The following is an 18708-nucleotide window of genomic DNA, read 5'->3' on the forward strand; positions in this document are numbered from 1 at the left end:
ATTAAAGAACTCACGTAGATCAAGTCATTTTCTCGCTTCAAAATAGATTTGAACTTTATGACTAGGTTAATTTCACTTATTGTTATTCAACTATTTTTCAATTTTATTAAAGTCACTTAACTATTTTTTATCACTTAAAAGTAACTAAACTTTATCATTCTCAGTTAAAAGTCATTTTAGTTCAAATCTCTACCATAAATATGACATGGCATAAAATTTAATAAGAAAAATCCAAAAATAAATGACACATAAGCTTAAATGGACCATACCCACTTTAGATCAATTTCTCCCTCAATGTGATTTGACCCATAACCCAAATGATTTCGATAAAAAAATAATAATTCCACATTAGTTTAAAATAATTATCTTATACTACAAAATTCTTGCCTTTTCTTTTACATAATGCTCATTTATAATTATTCTATACTAAAAATTTCTTCTCTTGTTTGTATGCCCCATCCGAGTCGTTTTATAACTCTACTGAAGTTAAAATACTTTTGTATCCAACTCACATAACATATTTATAATTTTCTAGTGAAGTTAAAATTGTATTGTATCCATCTCACATAACATATTAATGTATCATAAGCATACAAGAATAATAAGGCTAATAAGAATTTATTTTTACAAACTACCATTCTATTAATTTCAAAATGTTGCTTATTAAGCAACATCAACATACAAATAACCTGCTTAGTAAGCAACATGTAAAGTGCATAACAAAAATTGTCAATAGACATGTAATTACAGACAACCTATTGTAATTGTTTAAACAAAAGAAAGATTGTATCTGTAAGATCAACCCCCCCCCCCCCCAACACCCAAAAAAAATCACAAGACCTAATTTTATCAAGGTGTGCATTTTTTTTCTTATTGAAGCTCATTTGGGTTATGGGTCAAATCACATTAAGGGAGAAATGAATTTAGTGGGTATGACCCATCTAAGCTTATGTGGTATTTATTTTTGGATTTTTCTCATTAAATCATATTTATGGTAGGGTTTGAACCAAAATGACTTTTAAGTAACAATGATAAAGTTTAGTTACTTTTAAGTGACAAAAAATAGTTAAGTAATTTTAGTGAAATTAAAAGATAGTTGAATGACCATCAGTGAAATTAACCCCTTTATGATTGTATGATCATTGATATTCTATTCAATGGCAAAAAGTTGAGATCAGTTGACAAAAAGAATTTCAAAAAAAAAAAAAATGTACAAACCTTGTTATTACTTCAAAATGATTTGAATTATTCTAAATATAAAAAATTATTTTTGACATTTTACGTAATGGTAAAAGATGAGACTACTAGGGACCTTGAATATTTGCTAAACATTACATAAGTCTTTATGACCAGTGGAGATGCTTGTAGGATGGCTAGATCATTGCCGTTATAAAAAAATTAAGATAAAAGCGTATACAAATCTAAAGTATAAATTTAAACCTCTTATCTAAATTTGGATTTAAGCCACTAATAATTTTAGTTCCCTTTTGGAGAGAGGGCTACAAATCATATACTTAACTTTCTGTAATATTAAATATTAATTATATAATATTATCAGGTGCAATTTTATAGAAAATAGACAGTGGTGAAGTCAGCTGCAATTGTAACGTTAAAAGATAAATTGCCTTTGTATAATGTTACAAAGAATATTTTTTTACCGCTGAAATCCGCTTGTGAAATTGTGTGGTATAACAACAAATCTTGCTTTAATTTATAATCGAAAGAAAGGACAATATGCTCAGTGAAGACTTTTATCCTCCTTATACAATAATTATCAATATCAGAAAACTTGTAGGGCAACGTTGGTTTTCTCATGTTATTCAAACAATAATATCCCACACGTTTCAAAGTATTCCTCCGAGTTTGAGCTCGATGGCTTTATCCGCAATTTTTATATAATCAAATATGAATGAAGTTCAACCTTTTCTTAATCGTCCATTTTTTCACGCTCTTAAAATTAACGATATCGTAATTTGGCGTAAGACCGAGGAGAAGTCTTCAATCTACCGCTTTACAATGGCCAAAATGCTTTTTCAAGATATTCCAAAATAATTCAACGGTAACACCACTTTTAAACCCACTAAAACAAACTTAATTCCCTTGGTTCTCGTCACTGCTTTTTGATAATCTTTTTTAGATAAGAAAATCTCAAAATTACTGATTGAACTCTGAGACATAACCCAAGATTAATCAAAAAAGAGAATCATATACCAGCTCTTAACTATACGAAAAGAAAAAAAAGACAATGAATGAGTAGCATAATATTAACTTACACTGCAAGATTTGCATCGCTATACAAGAAACTTGTTAGGATCGGGTTATTGGTTAGTGCGGAATTTAGCCAAACAACGTTATAATGACAATAATAAAGACAATACAAGTTGATAATAACGGCAATTAAAGAAGATACAAATTTAACGTGGTTCGGTCAAGGTGACCTACGTCCACAAGCGGAGAGGAGCAATTTTACTATACCAACAAGAGTACAAAAGAGAGTACAAAATTAGAGTAAATACTCTAATTAGTCCCAAATACCCCAAGAGAATAACCTCACAAGATCACTCCAAATAAAGGGTTCACACAAATGTTTCCCAACACTCACTCTCTTACAAAATACTCTATAATAAAATAAAGAGGAGAAAGAAAGACAAGAGTGAAAAGCTCTTGAATTGGTGTGTTTTCAAATGAGGAGAAGTTTCTCTATTTATAGCAAAGAAATCCTTGGCCTAATAGTGGATAAGCCAAATTGATGGTCATATTACATATCTCTAACTTTTTCTCAAATAACAATTTTCCAAGGTCTTTTTAATTGTAAATAAATAAACAAAACAACCTTGATGTTTGTCTTATTTTTTCGGTTTGAATAAATTGAATACTATCTTATTAGCAAAAGGAAATATGGCAGCACTTGGAGATAGATGAAAATGGTAGAGTTTGTTGGAGATGAACTGCTTCCATCTTTGGATTGTAAAGGAAATGAAGGGTTGCAGACGGAAAAAGAATAAACATAGTAAACAAAATTGAACTAGAAAATAAATGAAAAGGATAAAAAAAAACTATAATATCTCGATCCCCAGCATACATTAAATTTTCTTAGAGTCATGTGAAAATAACTTTTATTTTTGCCAAGAAAAAAATGATAGTTTTCCTCTTAGTTTTTTTCTTTTCTTGGAACTGTTCTCCTCTTAGTTAGTTAGACTCAAGTAGGATAAGAAATTGTATCCTAATCTAAGGTCATGACAGCCTTCTTTAAATCCAGGTAGGACTAGGATTGACTTGTATGGAAATTGATTTTTGTTTTCTAACAAAGAAGTTTAGCTCTCGTTTCGCCATAGATTTTGGCTTCATCTTTTTTTTAAAAAAAATTAAAAACATTATTTGTTTATGAAATATGATCATATTTTGAGAAAAAAATCAAAAATTTTAAATTTTCAAAAACTGGTTTAAGTTAGTTTTTGGGTAAAAAAATTCCTTCCACTCACATAACTTCAACATTTCTTCAAATAAAATGCATGTCCAAACACAACTTTAACTTTTATAAATAAATTTTTAATACAACTTCAAAAAAAATATCAAGTTTCAATCAAATCTATGTACAAACTATTGAGCCAGGTTAGTGTATAGTGTATGTGTACAGAAAGTTTAGGGGTCAAAGTATATAAGATGAAAGTTAGCAACTAACTAAACCAATTAGTGGTAGTTAGATGTGTCTTTAATAAACTTTTACTCTCTTCTTAGCTTCTTATTTTTCGGTCGATAATGGAGAAATGGAGTTAGTAATGCCTCTCGTCTCAATTCCTCATGCATGTCTTCTTCCATGGAAACTTAATATGGTATCAGAGCGGTCGATTTAGCTTCGTTGTTAATACCCTCCCCTCCCCCCTCGTAATGGTTAGGATGTATGAGTGGAGCCACTCAGCTTGACTCATTTGATGGCTGCTTGAATGAAAAGTCCTTGAACACAACATCCATGTCTTCAAGTTTTCTATTTCCAGATATACAGGAAGATGGTCTTCCCAGCAGCCCTGGTGTTGATCTCCCTACATCACCAATTGTTGATCCTGCAACTACCACATAGTCACCACCATTTCAAAATGGTGACACCTTGAACAATTTTGAGCCTCGCAGGACCTTTAGAATCTCCAGGCCCCCAATTTGGATGCAAGATTATGAGAGTTCCCAGAAGAGCAAAGGTGTCCGTGCCTATCCCATTTCTAATTCTATCAACTATCTTCACCTGAAGCCTCACTACTCCAAATGTTTGGCTACTTATTCTTCTGAGACAGAACCAAGATCCTTTGTTGAGGCTGTTAAGGATCCTAAATGGGTTGATTCTATGCAACAAAAAATTCAAGCCTTGGAGGATAACCACACTTAGAGCCTAGTACCTCTACCCCCTAGACGAGAAGCAACCTATAGGGTGTAAGTGGGTATTCAGAATTATATATCAGGCTTCAGGTGAGGTTGAGAGGTACAAAGCTCGACTTGTGGGCAAAGGTTACACACAGAAGAAGGGTCTTGATTACACTGATACTTTCTCACTTGTTGCCAAAATGATGAGAGGCAGATCAATCATAGAAGTAGCAGTTTTCTCTTATTAGCCTCTCTATCATATGCATGTTTACAATGCCTTCTTGCAAGGCGACTTAATTGAGGACGTTTACATACTTGTCCCTCCAGGTTTCTCTAAGAGAACTGGCAAGCAGGGGGAGTACCTTGTATGCAGACTACATAAGTCCTTATATGGCCTCAAGCAGGCATCCCGACAACGGAACATCAAGCTATTTGTGGCACTACAGACCATGGGGTTCTCCCAAAGTCACTATGATTACTCTCTATTTACCAGAAAGATTGATGCTTACATTTTTCTAGTGCTAGTTTATGTGGATGATTTGATAGTCACTGGAAACAACATTACAGAAATCAACAGGACAAGGGACAACTTGCAGCAGTTCTTTAAAATGAAGGACTTAGTATAGTTAAAATTCTTTCTTGGGATTGAATTTGCTAGATCTAACAAAGGCATATACATGAGCCAACGTAAATATGCTTTAGAGCTAATTTTAGAACTTGGATTAGCAGGAGCCAAACCTGCTAGCACACCATTAGAAGTAAATCAAAAATTGACTTCTGTGGATTTTGACAAATTGATACCCTCTTCAATAGATACTGCCCAAGATCCTCTCTTGAAGGATGCTAGTGAATTTCAAAGATTAGTGGGAAGGTTACTATATTTAACAATGAGTAGGCCGGATATATCTTTTGATGTACAGATCTTTAGTAAATATATGCATTCTCCAAAGCAATCTCACCTAGATACAGCAAGGAGAGTTATCAGATATGTCAAAAGTGCACCAGGGCAAGTATTGTTGTTGCCTTCATCTAGTGATGTCACTTTGAAGATATACTGTGATGCTGATTGGGGAGCATGCCTTCAAACTATAAGGTCAATCACTGGTTACTCGGTGTTCTATGGTAATGCTTTGATTTCTTAGAAATCAAAGAAGCAAGAAACAATGGCAAGGAGTTCAACTGAAGCTGAGTTTAGAAGCATGGCTTCAACTGCAGCTGAGATTGCCTGGCTCATTGGTCTGTTTGGTGAATTAGATGTCAAGCTGCAATTACGTATTGCTCTGTTTTGTGACAGCAAGGCAGCAATCCAAATTGCAGCAAATTCCATTTTTCATGAACGCACAAAACGCATTGACATTGATTGTCATTTCATCAGAGAGAAGATAAAGGCTGGTATCATAGAGATCGTACATGTGAACACTAAGGAGCAGATAGCAGATTTACTAACTAAGGGACTTGGCCGAACATAGCACCATCATTTGCTTTGCAATCTTGGAGTGAAGAATATTTTTCTACCCTCCAGCTTGAGGGGGAGTATTGAGTCGGGTTAGTGTATAGTATATATGTACAGAAAGCTTAGGGGTCAAAGTGTACAAGATGGAAGTTAGCAACTAACTTAACCAATTAGCTGTATTAATAGTGATAGTTAGATGTATCTAGTGTAATGAACTTTCACTCTCTTCTTAGCTTCTTATTTTCCAGTCGATAATGGAGAAATGGAGTTCTCTGTAATGCCTCACATCTCAATTCCCCATTCATGTCTTCTTCCATGGAACTTAATACAAACGCTACCTTAATGTCAAGATGATAAGCATTTACCGCCAACATTTGGTTGAAAAGCTAAGCGTACGCACGCGTAGGACAGATACATAATCAAATTTTCATAATTACTCCGTATTTAAACCATTTTCTTAACAGATACATAACTGTAGTATGTTAGAACTTTTCCTATCCCCTTCTGTTTTTTCCTTCTCTTTTTCTTGATAGTTCCTCGCTGCTGCTCTGAAGTCCGACGAGCTCCAATGGTCAAGTTACGAGCTCCAGTGGTCAAAGTTTTAAGTTTTCAGGTCACTCTTTTCTCGCATTAGAGCTCATAGAATAACTACAAATACATGTAGAGAACTTTTCAATGCCATATGATAATCATGGAAAGAAGAATGATACCCATTTTACAATAAATGAAAGTTGTCGTTGTGAAGAAAATATTGAGAAAGCTAATAGAATGGCGAAAGAAATGATGAAGGGTAAATGGGTTTGCTTTTTAATCGAAAATGAATCTCTTAGAAGTTGAATGTGCAAGATGTTTATTTTTTAATTCTAATCAACATGAGGTTCATTTAAAACTTGATCTTGAAACAAAATTGAAGCTGGTTGGTCGATCGATTGAGATATATAGAGAAAATGATCAAAATGGTCTTTAACATATAAGGGGTGGACTATTTTAACGTATACCCCTTAACAAAAGTATGCAAAAAGTGGACATTTGTAATCTTCAACCCTCAAACTAATTTCAGGCTAAAAAAGTCATTAATTAATACCTTTCTTATTCTAACACTTATTTTGGATCAAATTTGTTTGACTAAAAAGGACATTTAAAATGAATTGGAGAGAGTATAATCTACTAGTAATACAGTTGTTGGCGATCATGACTTCGTGAGCCATAAATAAAATCTGCAGAGGAGCCATAAATGGCACATTTGTTTTTGCCTAAAATGGATTAATTTGGGACTAATAAGTCTTATATTGGAAAGAATTATCTTACTGGCACGAGGATGATTATTACACATTAGGGAAATAAGTAACAAAATCATGTAAGATCTGCTTTCTGTCCTCTTGATACCTTTTTTTTTTTTTTTTGCTTTCTTCCTCTATGACACAGTTGATTTGTTTACATTTTCTCACGTTTTCGTACTTCTAATGCAAGAAAAATAGACACATTTGTCCCCTTTTTATTCCTTTTTAACGGTCCTAAATTGGCTAATTCTTGTAGCAGTACGAAAAGGAAGATTCCTTCAACTTTTTTCTTTGAAATGAACATACGCCATATGTCTCTATCCTGGGTAAAAATGTTTGATAAAGAACAGGCAAGATATTTCCATCAAAACATAAGTCGCATAGTTGATTTCTTTACTTGTAATATAAAGGTTAGGTAGCACAGATTAGATGTTATTAAACGTAATGTGTCAATAAATGATCTGAGTAAGATTTAGATTGCAAACAGTGATTCACGAAGAGCAAAAAATTTGAAGTAAAATTACCATATAACAAGACAAGTGTTACCCTCTTAGTTTTCTGAAAGTGTTTCTTCTCTGCTTTTTATGTGAGAGTACATGACTTATGAGGGGAATTTATTAAATTAATTTGTGGATAGGACAATTTCATAAGTGCGCTTTTGTTTTGGCGTACCATTGAGTGGACTCCACCTGCCCGTGCGACACATGGCCTGTGGCAGCCCAGAGATTTTACTAAGAAATACCAAAATATATTTTTTTTAAAAGAAGGAAATTTTACAAAAATATCCCAAATAAGTCTCAATTTACCATATCTAGTCATTAATCATAAATTTATCAAAACTAGCCAAATACGTATAAAAACTGAAAACCCAAATAAATAAGGTTCTTTCTCTCCAAGAATTACACGCAAACATCTCCTTCCATATTTTTAAGTGTGATCAACAACATTCGATGCAAAACGGAAAGGAAATTTCATAGCAAATAAGGTGATGAAATACAAAAAAAGATATATATATATAAGATTCCAAAAATTTAAGCTAAAAAGGGATCTTTTTCAATGGGTATGATTGAAATTCATTGAAACATATAGATGAGTCAATATACAAAATTTGAGGATGATTGGAAGTGATTTGGACTGATTTGGTATCAAAATTCGTAGTTAAAATCGAGTTTAAAATTTTTTTCTGCGACATATGTATTAAACATGCACTGCGTATGTATCTCACACACAAGTATACATGGATATACACGTGATACACATTTGATACAATTTTATGTGATACACAGTGTGATACACGTATCATTTTTTCATGTTGGTTTTCTACTTCAAATTTTCAATTCAAACAATCTCAAAACTCTATCAAATCATCCCAAAATTAAAATTCAAGCTTCTTAAGATGTACCCAATTTATTTTATTAACACCCGCTCAAAACAAAGCAAAAATTTGACCTTTTTTTTGCTACAAATAGCTAATTGGCTAATAATAATAATATTTTATGAATTGACAAATTTTTATAATGTGTTACTTATAAATGAACATAACGGATAGTTTTTCAAAAAAAAATATGCATGCAAAAAAATGAAGAAGAGTCAAAATATAGTATATATAAATAAAAATATTTTTTTGGCTCAACTTATTATCCCATATCTTAAGTCAATCATAAAATTTTAGTCGCACTCAATATTTATATATAATTATATTTATTTATTATGATTAAGTAATTAATTGTGCAAGAATATATATTAATTAATTATTTTAAATGAAAAAATATATATAAAAAATACAAGTCATACATCTATTAATTTGATGAAAATGATGCGGAAAGGTATATATCCAGTTGGACTCTACTTACTAACTTACTACATAGTTTTAGACTTCTTATCGGATCTTCAACCATGTTGCTTTCCTACACGAAACTAAGTTACTAATATATGATATATCCTTGGCAAATTAGACAAAAAAATCCACCACGATCTGCACTATATTTTGGTTCGGAAATTTGAGAGATTTTTTCCTTTGTCCATAATAAAAATTTCCTTTTTTTCAAACTTTTTAAAAAAATGTGTTTATCCCTAAAAATTTGTAAGTTTTTGACATTTTTCGAAAATGAGTTTTTCAAAATCACTTTTCCAAAATTTTCAGAAATTTTTCCTCACTCACAAAACTGCAACATATTTTCAAGTAAAATGCATGTCCAGACATAGTTTCAAATTTCAAATACCATTTTTCAACTTAACTCCAATAATACTTTTTTCAAAAATTATGAGTAATTTTTATATCCAAACGCCTACTTAAGTTTTTAAAAGAAAATAATTTTTGAACTTTTTTTATTCAATCAGCTATATAGAGCCCGGGTCCTGAGTAATTAACTTAAAACAGTTTAAAAATTATCCAACGTCCCCTTATGATGTAATTTTTTTCACATGTCCAATGTAGTTTCTCTGATTTTATCAGGTAATAATCCAATTTCTTTTCTACTCAATATAATATTTATTTGCAATTAGTTTCCAGGTTACTAGTAGGCTGGAGTCTATTACTAGTAAACAGGAAATGACATGACATGACCAATTTCAGCTAAAACTAAAAAAGAAGAAAAGAGAGAAAAGAATTCCCGCCGCGGGCGGAAGTCAAAGATCGTACATATGCAAACACACACTCTTTCTTCACACCACCCCGTCTTTTTTTTCCCTCTCTGTATTTGGGCTGTTATTAAATAGCACAAAGAAATTATCAGTTAAGAAAACTAAAGTCTCTTATAGTCAATTGATTTTCTTCATCAGCGGAAAAACATGAAGAGCAGAGGCAAATTACTGGGACAAAGATGGTGGAGCTTAGGGTTACCTTCGGTTTTTCTCCTTTGTCTTTTCTTCTTCCTCGTCGGTTTATTCGGTTCTACTCTCATCTCTCAGCAGGTAGACTTCCTATTAGTAAATTTTTAGTTCGTAACTGATGGATTTTTCTATTCTATACATGTACTGATCAAAGTGTTTGGGTGCGATTAGGATGTACAAGTAGATAGTGTACGACCGAGGTCGAGGGTGCTTGAATCTGTGGAAGAATTTGATGCTTTGCCCAATGGCGAGACTGGAGAACATTCCCTCACTTCCATCTCCTTTCAGGTCATTTTCTGTCGTTTCAACTCTCAAATTTGGGATTTCTTTTCTCTTTGCTGATTAGCCCTGGTTCGATTTTTAGTCGATTTCAGGATTTTTTTTTAAAAACCATTAGTGCTCCAAAATTATTACTATTTGTTTACATAGTTCAAAAGGTTGGATTTTGAACTATTTGATGAATCAACATTAGCATTACTTGAGCTTGTTGCCTTTGATGCAAAGACACCCCTTTTTGTTACAGCTGAAGTAACGTCAATTGGTGTTTTGTTTCTTGATCAGTAACATAAATGGGTAATTAAGTAAGACTAAGAATAAATACCCATCCCCTAATTTCTACTCTTCTTCTGCTACCTCATCTAACAACAACAACATATCCAGTCTACTATTTTATTATTTATTTATGATTCCCATTTGCTACCACCGATTGGAGGGGTTGCTCTGATGGTAAGTAACCTCCACTTCCAACTAAGAGGTTGTGAGTTCGAGTCACCCCAAGAGCATGGTGGGGAGTTCTTGGAGGAAAGGATGGTCAATTGGAAATAGCCTCTCTACCTCATGGTAGGGGTAAGGTCTGCGTACACACTACCCTCCCCAGACTCCACTAGTGAGATTATACTGGGTTGTTGTTGTTGTTGTTGTTGTATTTGCTACCACCGATTGGAGGTGGGTTGGGGGTGTTGATAGGAGAAGGAAGCAGCAGTATTAGGCATGTATTTAAGTCTATTCGCATAATAGCTGTAGCTGTAAATGACCATGTTAGCATCCTGATTTTATCCCTAAGCTAGTAAATTTAGAAATCTGTAATTTATGGTGAACTTGTTACTATATAAGTCTGTATCTTTGATCCACATTTGTATTCATTTGTTTTGGTGTATTTTATGACGCTGATTTCAATCTTTTGGATAGGTCTTAAGCTGGTTCCCGCGTGCAGTATACTTTCCCAATTTCGCAACTGAAGAACAATGCCAAGGCATTATTAAGATGGCAAAGGCGGAGCTGAAACCATCAGCTTTGGCTCTCCGCAAAGGAGAAACAGCAGAGAATACCAAAGGAATTAGAACAAGGTAAACACTACTCTGGGGGTTGTGAATGACCTTCTATTTTGCTTCTCCCATGTCCCAAAACAATTGACCCCATCTTTAACACTATCCAAGAATTTTATTAAGGTTCAAGTCATTACAATGTCTTGATTGAAATTTCCGTTCTTTTAATCATAAATGCATCTTTGATCTTTTTACTCTTTCCAAGAGTTAGTTGAAAATGTCTTAGATTATGAGCCTGTTTGGATTGGCTTATTTTAAGTGTTTTTAAGCCAAAATAGCTTTTAAGCTATTTTGTAGTGTTTGGATAAAGTAAAGAAGTGCTTTTAAGCACTTGTTTTTAAGCTAAAATGACAAAAACAAGCCAAAAACTAGAATTCCTAACTTATGGCTTATGCTTAAAAGTCACTTAAAATAAGCCCATCTAAACGGGCTCTAACTCTTAATCAACTTAAAACATATTTTCGTAATATCCATTTCTGGTAGGTCACCATGAATTGGGTGTGTGCATATACATTTTATACTTTTATCGAAGACAAAGTTGTTCATGGTATTTGAACTGGCCATGTGTCTTGTTTTCCATTCCTGATCATTTTTTTAGAGTTTCTTTGATCTTTTTTTTGAAAGAACTATTTTATAGACAAAACTGGAATTTTCCACCTCTTTTGGTTTTGACAAGTTACAAATCTTGCATGAACTTTACACTTCTTTCCTTTTCCCCAGTTCTGGCATGTTTATCAGTTCATCTGAAGACAAAACTGGAATTTTGGACCTCATTGAGGAAAAAATTGCAAGGGCGACTATGATCCCCAGGACACATGGAGAGGTAAAATTCATTTAAAGCACGCATCCTAAATATAATGCATGAAGCGCTTCTCACTGTATATCAGTTTTATCTTTGCGTCCATACATTTGAAATTGGATTCTAGCTGAGGACATAATAGCAGTACCATTGGTGGCGAATCCTTTTCCAGAGCTTCTTCATTTCCTTCCCTCTCCCGCACCTTCTATTTTCTTGAAAACTAAGTTGATTCAAGCTCTGAAAGTCTATGCTGCTCTGATCCTCCAAAAAAGTCGTGGGATGTGTGTTAGATCCTCCAAAAATAATGCATTTTCGGAGGATTAGATATGGGGTGCAGCTGCATTTTGCAGGATCTGAGCAACATAGCTGATAGTACATTTGTAAAATGCTGGAACACCTATTTATTAAAGTTTGTAAGTCTCCACAATGTAATGCGTCCTTCCAAAAGGTGATCAATACTGAAGAGGACAAGTCCTTTGGTGTACTGATAAATATCTTTACTAATATGAATTTTTGAGAAAGGTGCCAATTTAGTTCGAAATGAGTGAAAAATAATATGTATATTCCTATTGGGCTCTCTTCTGTTTCCAAGTTTACTCGTGCAGAAAAGCTCATTCAATGTAGTTGACGGCTTGTTTTCACTTCTAGATCAACTAGCCAGCTGTCACATGGTGTGGTCTTTAAGTATTCTAACAAGAGACTTATTCGATGACAAAATGAGACAACAGATCAAGGTGTGCATTTTAACAGGAAAGTCAGAGACTCAATGTGTCCAAAAGTTATAATCAACTGAGCATCTCTCGCTGTTGTATGCTTTAATTTATAATGAGGAAAATCTGGGTTTTGAGTATTATCTGAAACTGATGGTGTTCTTGTGCTGTGTTCCTAGAATACTTGTTCAATTTCCCTTGGATTTTGAGTTAAATGTAATGATGCATATAATGCATCTATATGTAGCCTATGCATCCGATAATTGATAGCTAGTTAGGCTGCTAACCTTTTGTGTCTGAACTTTCTCTTAATTGCTTTTACTAATTCTGACTGATTCTTCTGTTCATGAGAACACTTAAGTATGGTGAACTGTGAACATAATTGCTGTTTAACTTGAATCGGTTCTCCTCTGCGTTTTTTAGGCATTTAATGTGTTGCGGTATGAAATCGGCCAGAGTTATCATTCACATTATGATGCATTTGATCCTTCTCAATATGGTCCTCAGAAGAGCCAAAGGGTATGTACGAACTACTTTCAATGAATTGTTGCTGTTAACTTTTCCAATTGACTTGTGAATTGTCTAGTAGCTCAATTAGTCCTACAGAAACTAGCATCATGAGTGGTGCATTAATTATTAGCGTTTGGTTATTTGGATAAGTTGGTCTTGTTTTCATATGCATGTTTCTCCCAATTCCCTCTCCCCCAAAAATATGAAATATGGAAGAAGAAAAAGAAAAAAAGTAAAGTGTTTGAAGTTATCGTTCCTATGGCACAAATTTGCTGATTGATTGCAATGATTTCATTTCCTTGCATGGAATCACCATGGTCTGTTATTTGGATCACCACTAGCTGCAGACAGCATTCATTCTATGCAGTTCTGTGGAACTCTCTATAGCAAAATGTCACATGAGAGAGAATTCCAAACAACACAGCTTTATCCCAGATTGAATGAAGTATACTCTAGATAGACCCAAAAGTGTTTAGAGCAAGTTTACCTTAGCCTCTGCAAAGCTTATGAACGTTAACATGTCTGATTGTAATATAGTACAGTTGCAGTTAAATTTTGAGTAGTGATTACTTTCATGTGTCCTGACTAAAATGAATTTCATTTAGGTTGCATCCTTTTTATTGTATTTATCTGATGTGGAAGAAGGTGGAGAAACCATGTTTCCTTTCGAGGTGAGTTCACCGTTGTTTCATCATCTTGGACCACTGTTACTTTTCTCCCTGTCCTGCTGGATAAATTAGTCCTTGGTTAATTTACAGAATGGGCAGAACATGGATGCTAATTATGACTTCCGCAAGTGTATTGGTTTGAAAGTGAAGCCGCGTAGAGGGGATGGACTACTGTTCTACTCACTGTTTCCAAATGGTACAATTGATCCGGTGAGTTATTCTTTTGGATTTCATTGTTATCCCATTTGTATTTTCTTCATAACAATATACACAGCTGTGCAATAAGCACAGTGAACAATTTTTCGCCTTTTACTTGTTTATGGCAATTGTTGGGATATCAGATAGTATATATAGAGTTATAGACTGGATATAAGATGCAGTTATGATAAATTGCTACAAAGGAGATTATAAGCAATAGGTTAGATGGGATACAAGGCAAACTTTGTGCACCCTTACAGCTTCATACAGCATCCATGTAAGAATATGTCATTCTTTGTATTTTTTATTAGGGAGTTCCCAACAAAATGAAAAGATGAAAAAAGGTTAAGAATTGCCTACATCTTCAAGATACATCTCTATATTGCTTCAGCTTCTGTTCTTTTTGTTTCTCTGTGTGTTCCTATTTCCTTTCTGCGAGAACCATTCTTGATCAATCCTACTACATTTGTATTACTGTGGTTAATCAGTGGAATGGGAGCCTATAGTAGCTATTGCCACATTGCATGGATATTGAGAATAAAGGTTATAATGTTGTTATTACTGTTAAATTTTCTGTTACTCCTTTACTGCTTCATCTTTTGTTGCTTGCGTTCTTCCCCCTCTGTGGCTACTACTGGTTTATAAAGCAGAATATTGATTACCAATATTATGTCATCCTGCTCATGTGATCTTTGCGATTTTTCACATTTCTAAATCTCTAATGCAGACATCTCTTCACGGGAGCTGTCCAGTAATCAGAGGCGAAAAATGGGTTGCCACAAAGTGGATCAGGGATCAGGAACTTGATGAATAAACAAGGACGTGTAGTCCACAATATTCTTTGGTAATTTAATATTTACTAGGAGTTTGAAACCAATTATGCAGTAAATATATTTATAGAGGTGTTAATATAGCTCAGTATCAGTTGTCCCTTCATATTGTACTGCGACTTCAAACCCCCCACAAACAGTAAGAAAGTCTAATTGTAGTCACATCTTACATTAACCACATATTCTGCTAATCACCTTTGCTCTTACCCTGCAGCAAGTTACTGAGAATCATTAATGAGGCTTTTTGGGAGAACAAGGACTTTAATTGGTGTAATGCCTGTAAATAGAGGTTCCAGGGCATTCCCTAATCATAGGAAGGTGTAATGCCTGTAATTGCTTAATTCAAATCAAGCGTCTTATTAAATGTTCCCGTAAAAACGATCTTGTTATTAGATTGTTTTACCACATTAGTCTCAACCGGTGCCCCCTCTCCAAATATCTGACACGTGGACTAAATTGCCACACTAAGAGCCCATTTGGCCATAATTCTTTTTTTACTTTTTTTCAAAAAGATTTTTTTTTTCGGAATCAGCTTTTGGCCGTGAAATTTTCAAATTTCACTTGAAAATGAATTTCGAAATTTTTCGAAAAGTTTAAAAAACTCTAAAAAATTATTTTTCAAAATTTTTACTTCAAAAATAACTCCAAATTTTATTCATGTCCAAACACAACTCAAATTTTTAAAGATCATTTTCATTTGAAAAAAAAAATCACTTCTTTTTTGGAATTTCATAATTCTTGTGTCCAAACGCCCACTACGTCAGCGTTTGAACATTTGAATTATGAAATTTTGGAAAACGTGAAAGAAAAAAGTATTCAAGTGAAATGGTATTTAAAAATTAGAGTTGTGCAACATGAATTCAATTTGGAGCTGTTTTTGAATTTTTGTGAGTGATTTAAAGTGAAAATTTTGAAAACAGCTTTTTTGGAGTTTTTCGAAAATTTTTGAAATTTAACTTCAAGTGAAATTTAAAATTTTCATGGCCAAACATTGATTCTGATTTGGACTAAAGGTAGAGTGTAAAAATAATTATTTGTAGTAACGTATATATAAAATGTTCTTTACTCCCATTCGCTTGAAGATGCTTGGCCGGACATATAGAGAGTCAAGCATTACACTCGAAGGACTTGACCGTTTTATCTCTTCCTGAAAAATAATTGACGTTTTCATTTAATTTTGCCGACTATCTAAGTAAAATATAATATAGATATGACACAAAGCTAAGAAAACGCTAGGTGAATGGCTAAATAGTCTCTCCGACTACAGGCATCAAAGTTCCGATGTTTATGATGAATTTATGGTGTAAGCAAAAACAAAATTCCTCTTCGTCCAGAAACATGTTTTATAGTAAGATTTTTAAACTTAATATGTATTAGAGATATGTATTCATTTTCATAACCCTATTTCCCTTTTCTAATAGTATAAAAGTATTATACACAGCTAATTTTTTATTTACCTTGGTAATTATCTAATTTAAATTTTATGAAATTCCTAAGTACTAAGAAGCTTAAATCTTAATCAGTTAATTAATATTTGGAATTAACAACTAAAAGCAGCCGCAAGGGCACAAGAGTTAGCAGTCCTGGGTTAGCCAGACGAGCCTCTGGTCCGGCAGAAACAGTACCACCTTCACCCGTGGCTTTGCGAGCATCATTGTCATTGCGCTTGCAGTTCATCCTGAGATGTGTACGATCAAAATCGGTTGACTCAGTCGTACGGATTGGTCGAGACGATGATGTTTCGATCAAAGGATATTTGCATGACAAGTTCGATCGAGGTCCGAAGTAAGGGCATCGAGCTTCGAGCTATAAGACCGACCAATGACAAGCCCGGTATCATTATCGAGCTCGTATCCAAATCGAACTACGAGGCAAGGCGCAGATTATCGAAGATGCCTAGACCGACCAATGCTCACCCCGAATATCGATCCTCCAAGGCAGAATCGAGCTCGAACCAAGACCGGGGGCTCGATTCAATACCGAGCTCGAGCCAGAATCGAGCTCGCAGACAAGAGCCGTTGCAACCACACTATGGGGGAGAATCTTGGCAGAAATCAAGGAAGAGACAAATCATTATGGGTCCTCCACTACATGCATTATTTTATTATTTTGTTATAGATAAAGCAATGACCCTCTATTATAAAAGGGAGGGTCCTTGAAAGCTATGGAGGAACATAAGATTGCAATAGACAGATCTTCTCTCATACAAAAAGACATCTCTTTGTGCTTGTTTTATTTGATCTTATCCAATTTCTATGTTCATCATTTTCTATCCTCACAGTCAAAATACTTGTATTGTTATTTTTGTATCAAAGGATATTACGTACCCTTAGAACCATACATAAATTTAACGTTATCCGATTTTTCGGGTAAACAGTTTGGCGTCCACCGTGGGGCTAAGAGTAACAGTGATTGTTTGATATAAATCTACAGTACACTCCAGCTTACAACTTCAAGTCAGCAATGACTTTACCTATCGACCTCGAAGTCGGCCTTCAAGATGAAACCAACAACTTGGCACTCGGGGTCGGAAGGCTACCTGATGATGGCAACGAGGCTCGAGTCGAAGAACCTGAAATTCGAGCCGAAGTACCATTAGATGTCAATTCACAAATAGCTCTGGGGGCGAATCAGCGTTCCGAACCGGAAAGAAGCGTTCAGGGTGGTGCTTGACCCATAGCCCGAGACACCCACAACACGGGGGAAATCGGGGTCAGCTTGCGTATGATCTTCGAAATGCTACAAGCCCAACAAGCAGCGATAGCTCAGTTACAGAGCCAAACTCATATGCAAAGCAGGCCGGACTCCAATCCACTTCTTCGAGAAGTCACCCCCATAACGGAGCCCGCCATAGTGAAATCAAACGAGCAAGAATCGGGGACCACTCCTGAAATTGCTAAATTACTCGAGGAACTCACAAAACGAGTCGAAACCAACGACAAGAAAGTGGAAACATATAATGCCAGGGTCGATCAAATCCCGGGGGCTCCGCCAATGATAAAAGGGTTGGATTCGAAAAAATTCATACAAAAGCCTTTTCCCTCGAGCGCGGCCCCAAAACCAATCCCCAAAAAATTCCGTATGCCCAAAATTCCCAAATATAACGGTACAAATGATCCTAACGAACATGTCACCTCCTACACATGTGCCATCAAAGGCAACGATTTGGAGGACGATGAGATCGAATCCGTGTTGTTGAAAACGTTCGGGGAGACCCTCGCGTAGGGAGCAATGATATGGTATCATAACTTACCACCAAATTCCATCAATTCTTTTGCCATGTTAGCAGATTCGTTCGTAAAAGCACATGCTGGTGCCATAAAGGTTGCAACAAGGAAATCAGACCTCTTCAAAGTAAAACAAAGGGGTAACGAAATGCTGAGGGAATTCGTATACCGATTTCAAATGGAACGTATGGATTTGCCACTGGTCACAGACGATTGGGTCGTACAAGCTTTCACCCAAGGGTTGAACGAACTAAGTTCGACAACATCACGTCAGTTGAAATAAAATTTGATCGAGTATCCAGCAATAACTTGGGCAGATGTACACAACCGGTATCAATCGAAAATCAGGGTCGAGGACGATCAATTGGGAGCTCCGTATGGACCCGTGCATCAGAACCAGACAACCACTAAAAACTAGAGGGAGATCAGCAGAGAACAAAGGTCGAACAGAGACCGATATCAACCATATGTCATAGATCGGATGAACAACGGTTCAGCACGTAATACAGTTCGAAACAATCGG

At 34.9% G+C, this 18708-nt stretch overlaps 2 protein-coding genes across 3 annotated transcripts; both read left to right on the plus strand.

Annotated features, from left to right (window-relative positions):
• Nucleotides 1–5030: 5030 nt before the first annotated feature.
• LOC138905390 (uncharacterized mitochondrial protein AtMg00810-like) lies at nucleotides 5031–5495 on the plus strand. Its single transcript, XM_070193912.1, has one exon. It carries the CDS (start codon nucleotides 5031–5033, stop codon nucleotides 5493–5495), a length of 465 nt encoding a protein of 154 aa, XP_070050013.1.
• Nucleotides 5496–9677: 4182 nt separating this feature from the next.
• On the plus strand, nucleotides 9678–15375 carry LOC104095039 (probable prolyl 4-hydroxylase 9). 2 transcript variants are annotated; one of them, XM_009601083.4, is made up of 9 exons: nucleotides 9678–9999; nucleotides 10090–10206; nucleotides 11107–11264; nucleotides 11964–12066; nucleotides 13176–13271; nucleotides 13868–13933; nucleotides 14021–14140; nucleotides 14856–14972; nucleotides 15173–15375. In XM_009601083.4, exons 1-8 carry the CDS (start codon nucleotides 9877–9879, stop codon nucleotides 14940–14942), a joined length of 870 nt encoding a protein of 289 aa, XP_009599378.1. In that variant the 5' UTR covers nucleotides 9678–9876; the 3' UTR covers nucleotides 14943–14972; nucleotides 15173–15375. The 2 variants fall into 2 exon arrangements, with proteins under 2 accessions (XP_009599378.1, XP_009599377.1); XM_009601082.4 differs by lacking the exon at nucleotides 15173–15375 and having other exon boundaries at nucleotides 14856–15149.
• Nucleotides 15376–18708: the final 3333 nt, after the last annotated feature.

The sequence above is a fragment of the Nicotiana tomentosiformis genome, chromosome 2 (genome assembly GCF_000390325.3).
Source record: "Nicotiana tomentosiformis chromosome 2, ASM39032v3, whole genome shotgun sequence".
Classification (NCBI taxonomy): Eukaryota; Viridiplantae; Streptophyta; class Magnoliopsida; order Solanales; family Solanaceae; genus Nicotiana; species Nicotiana tomentosiformis.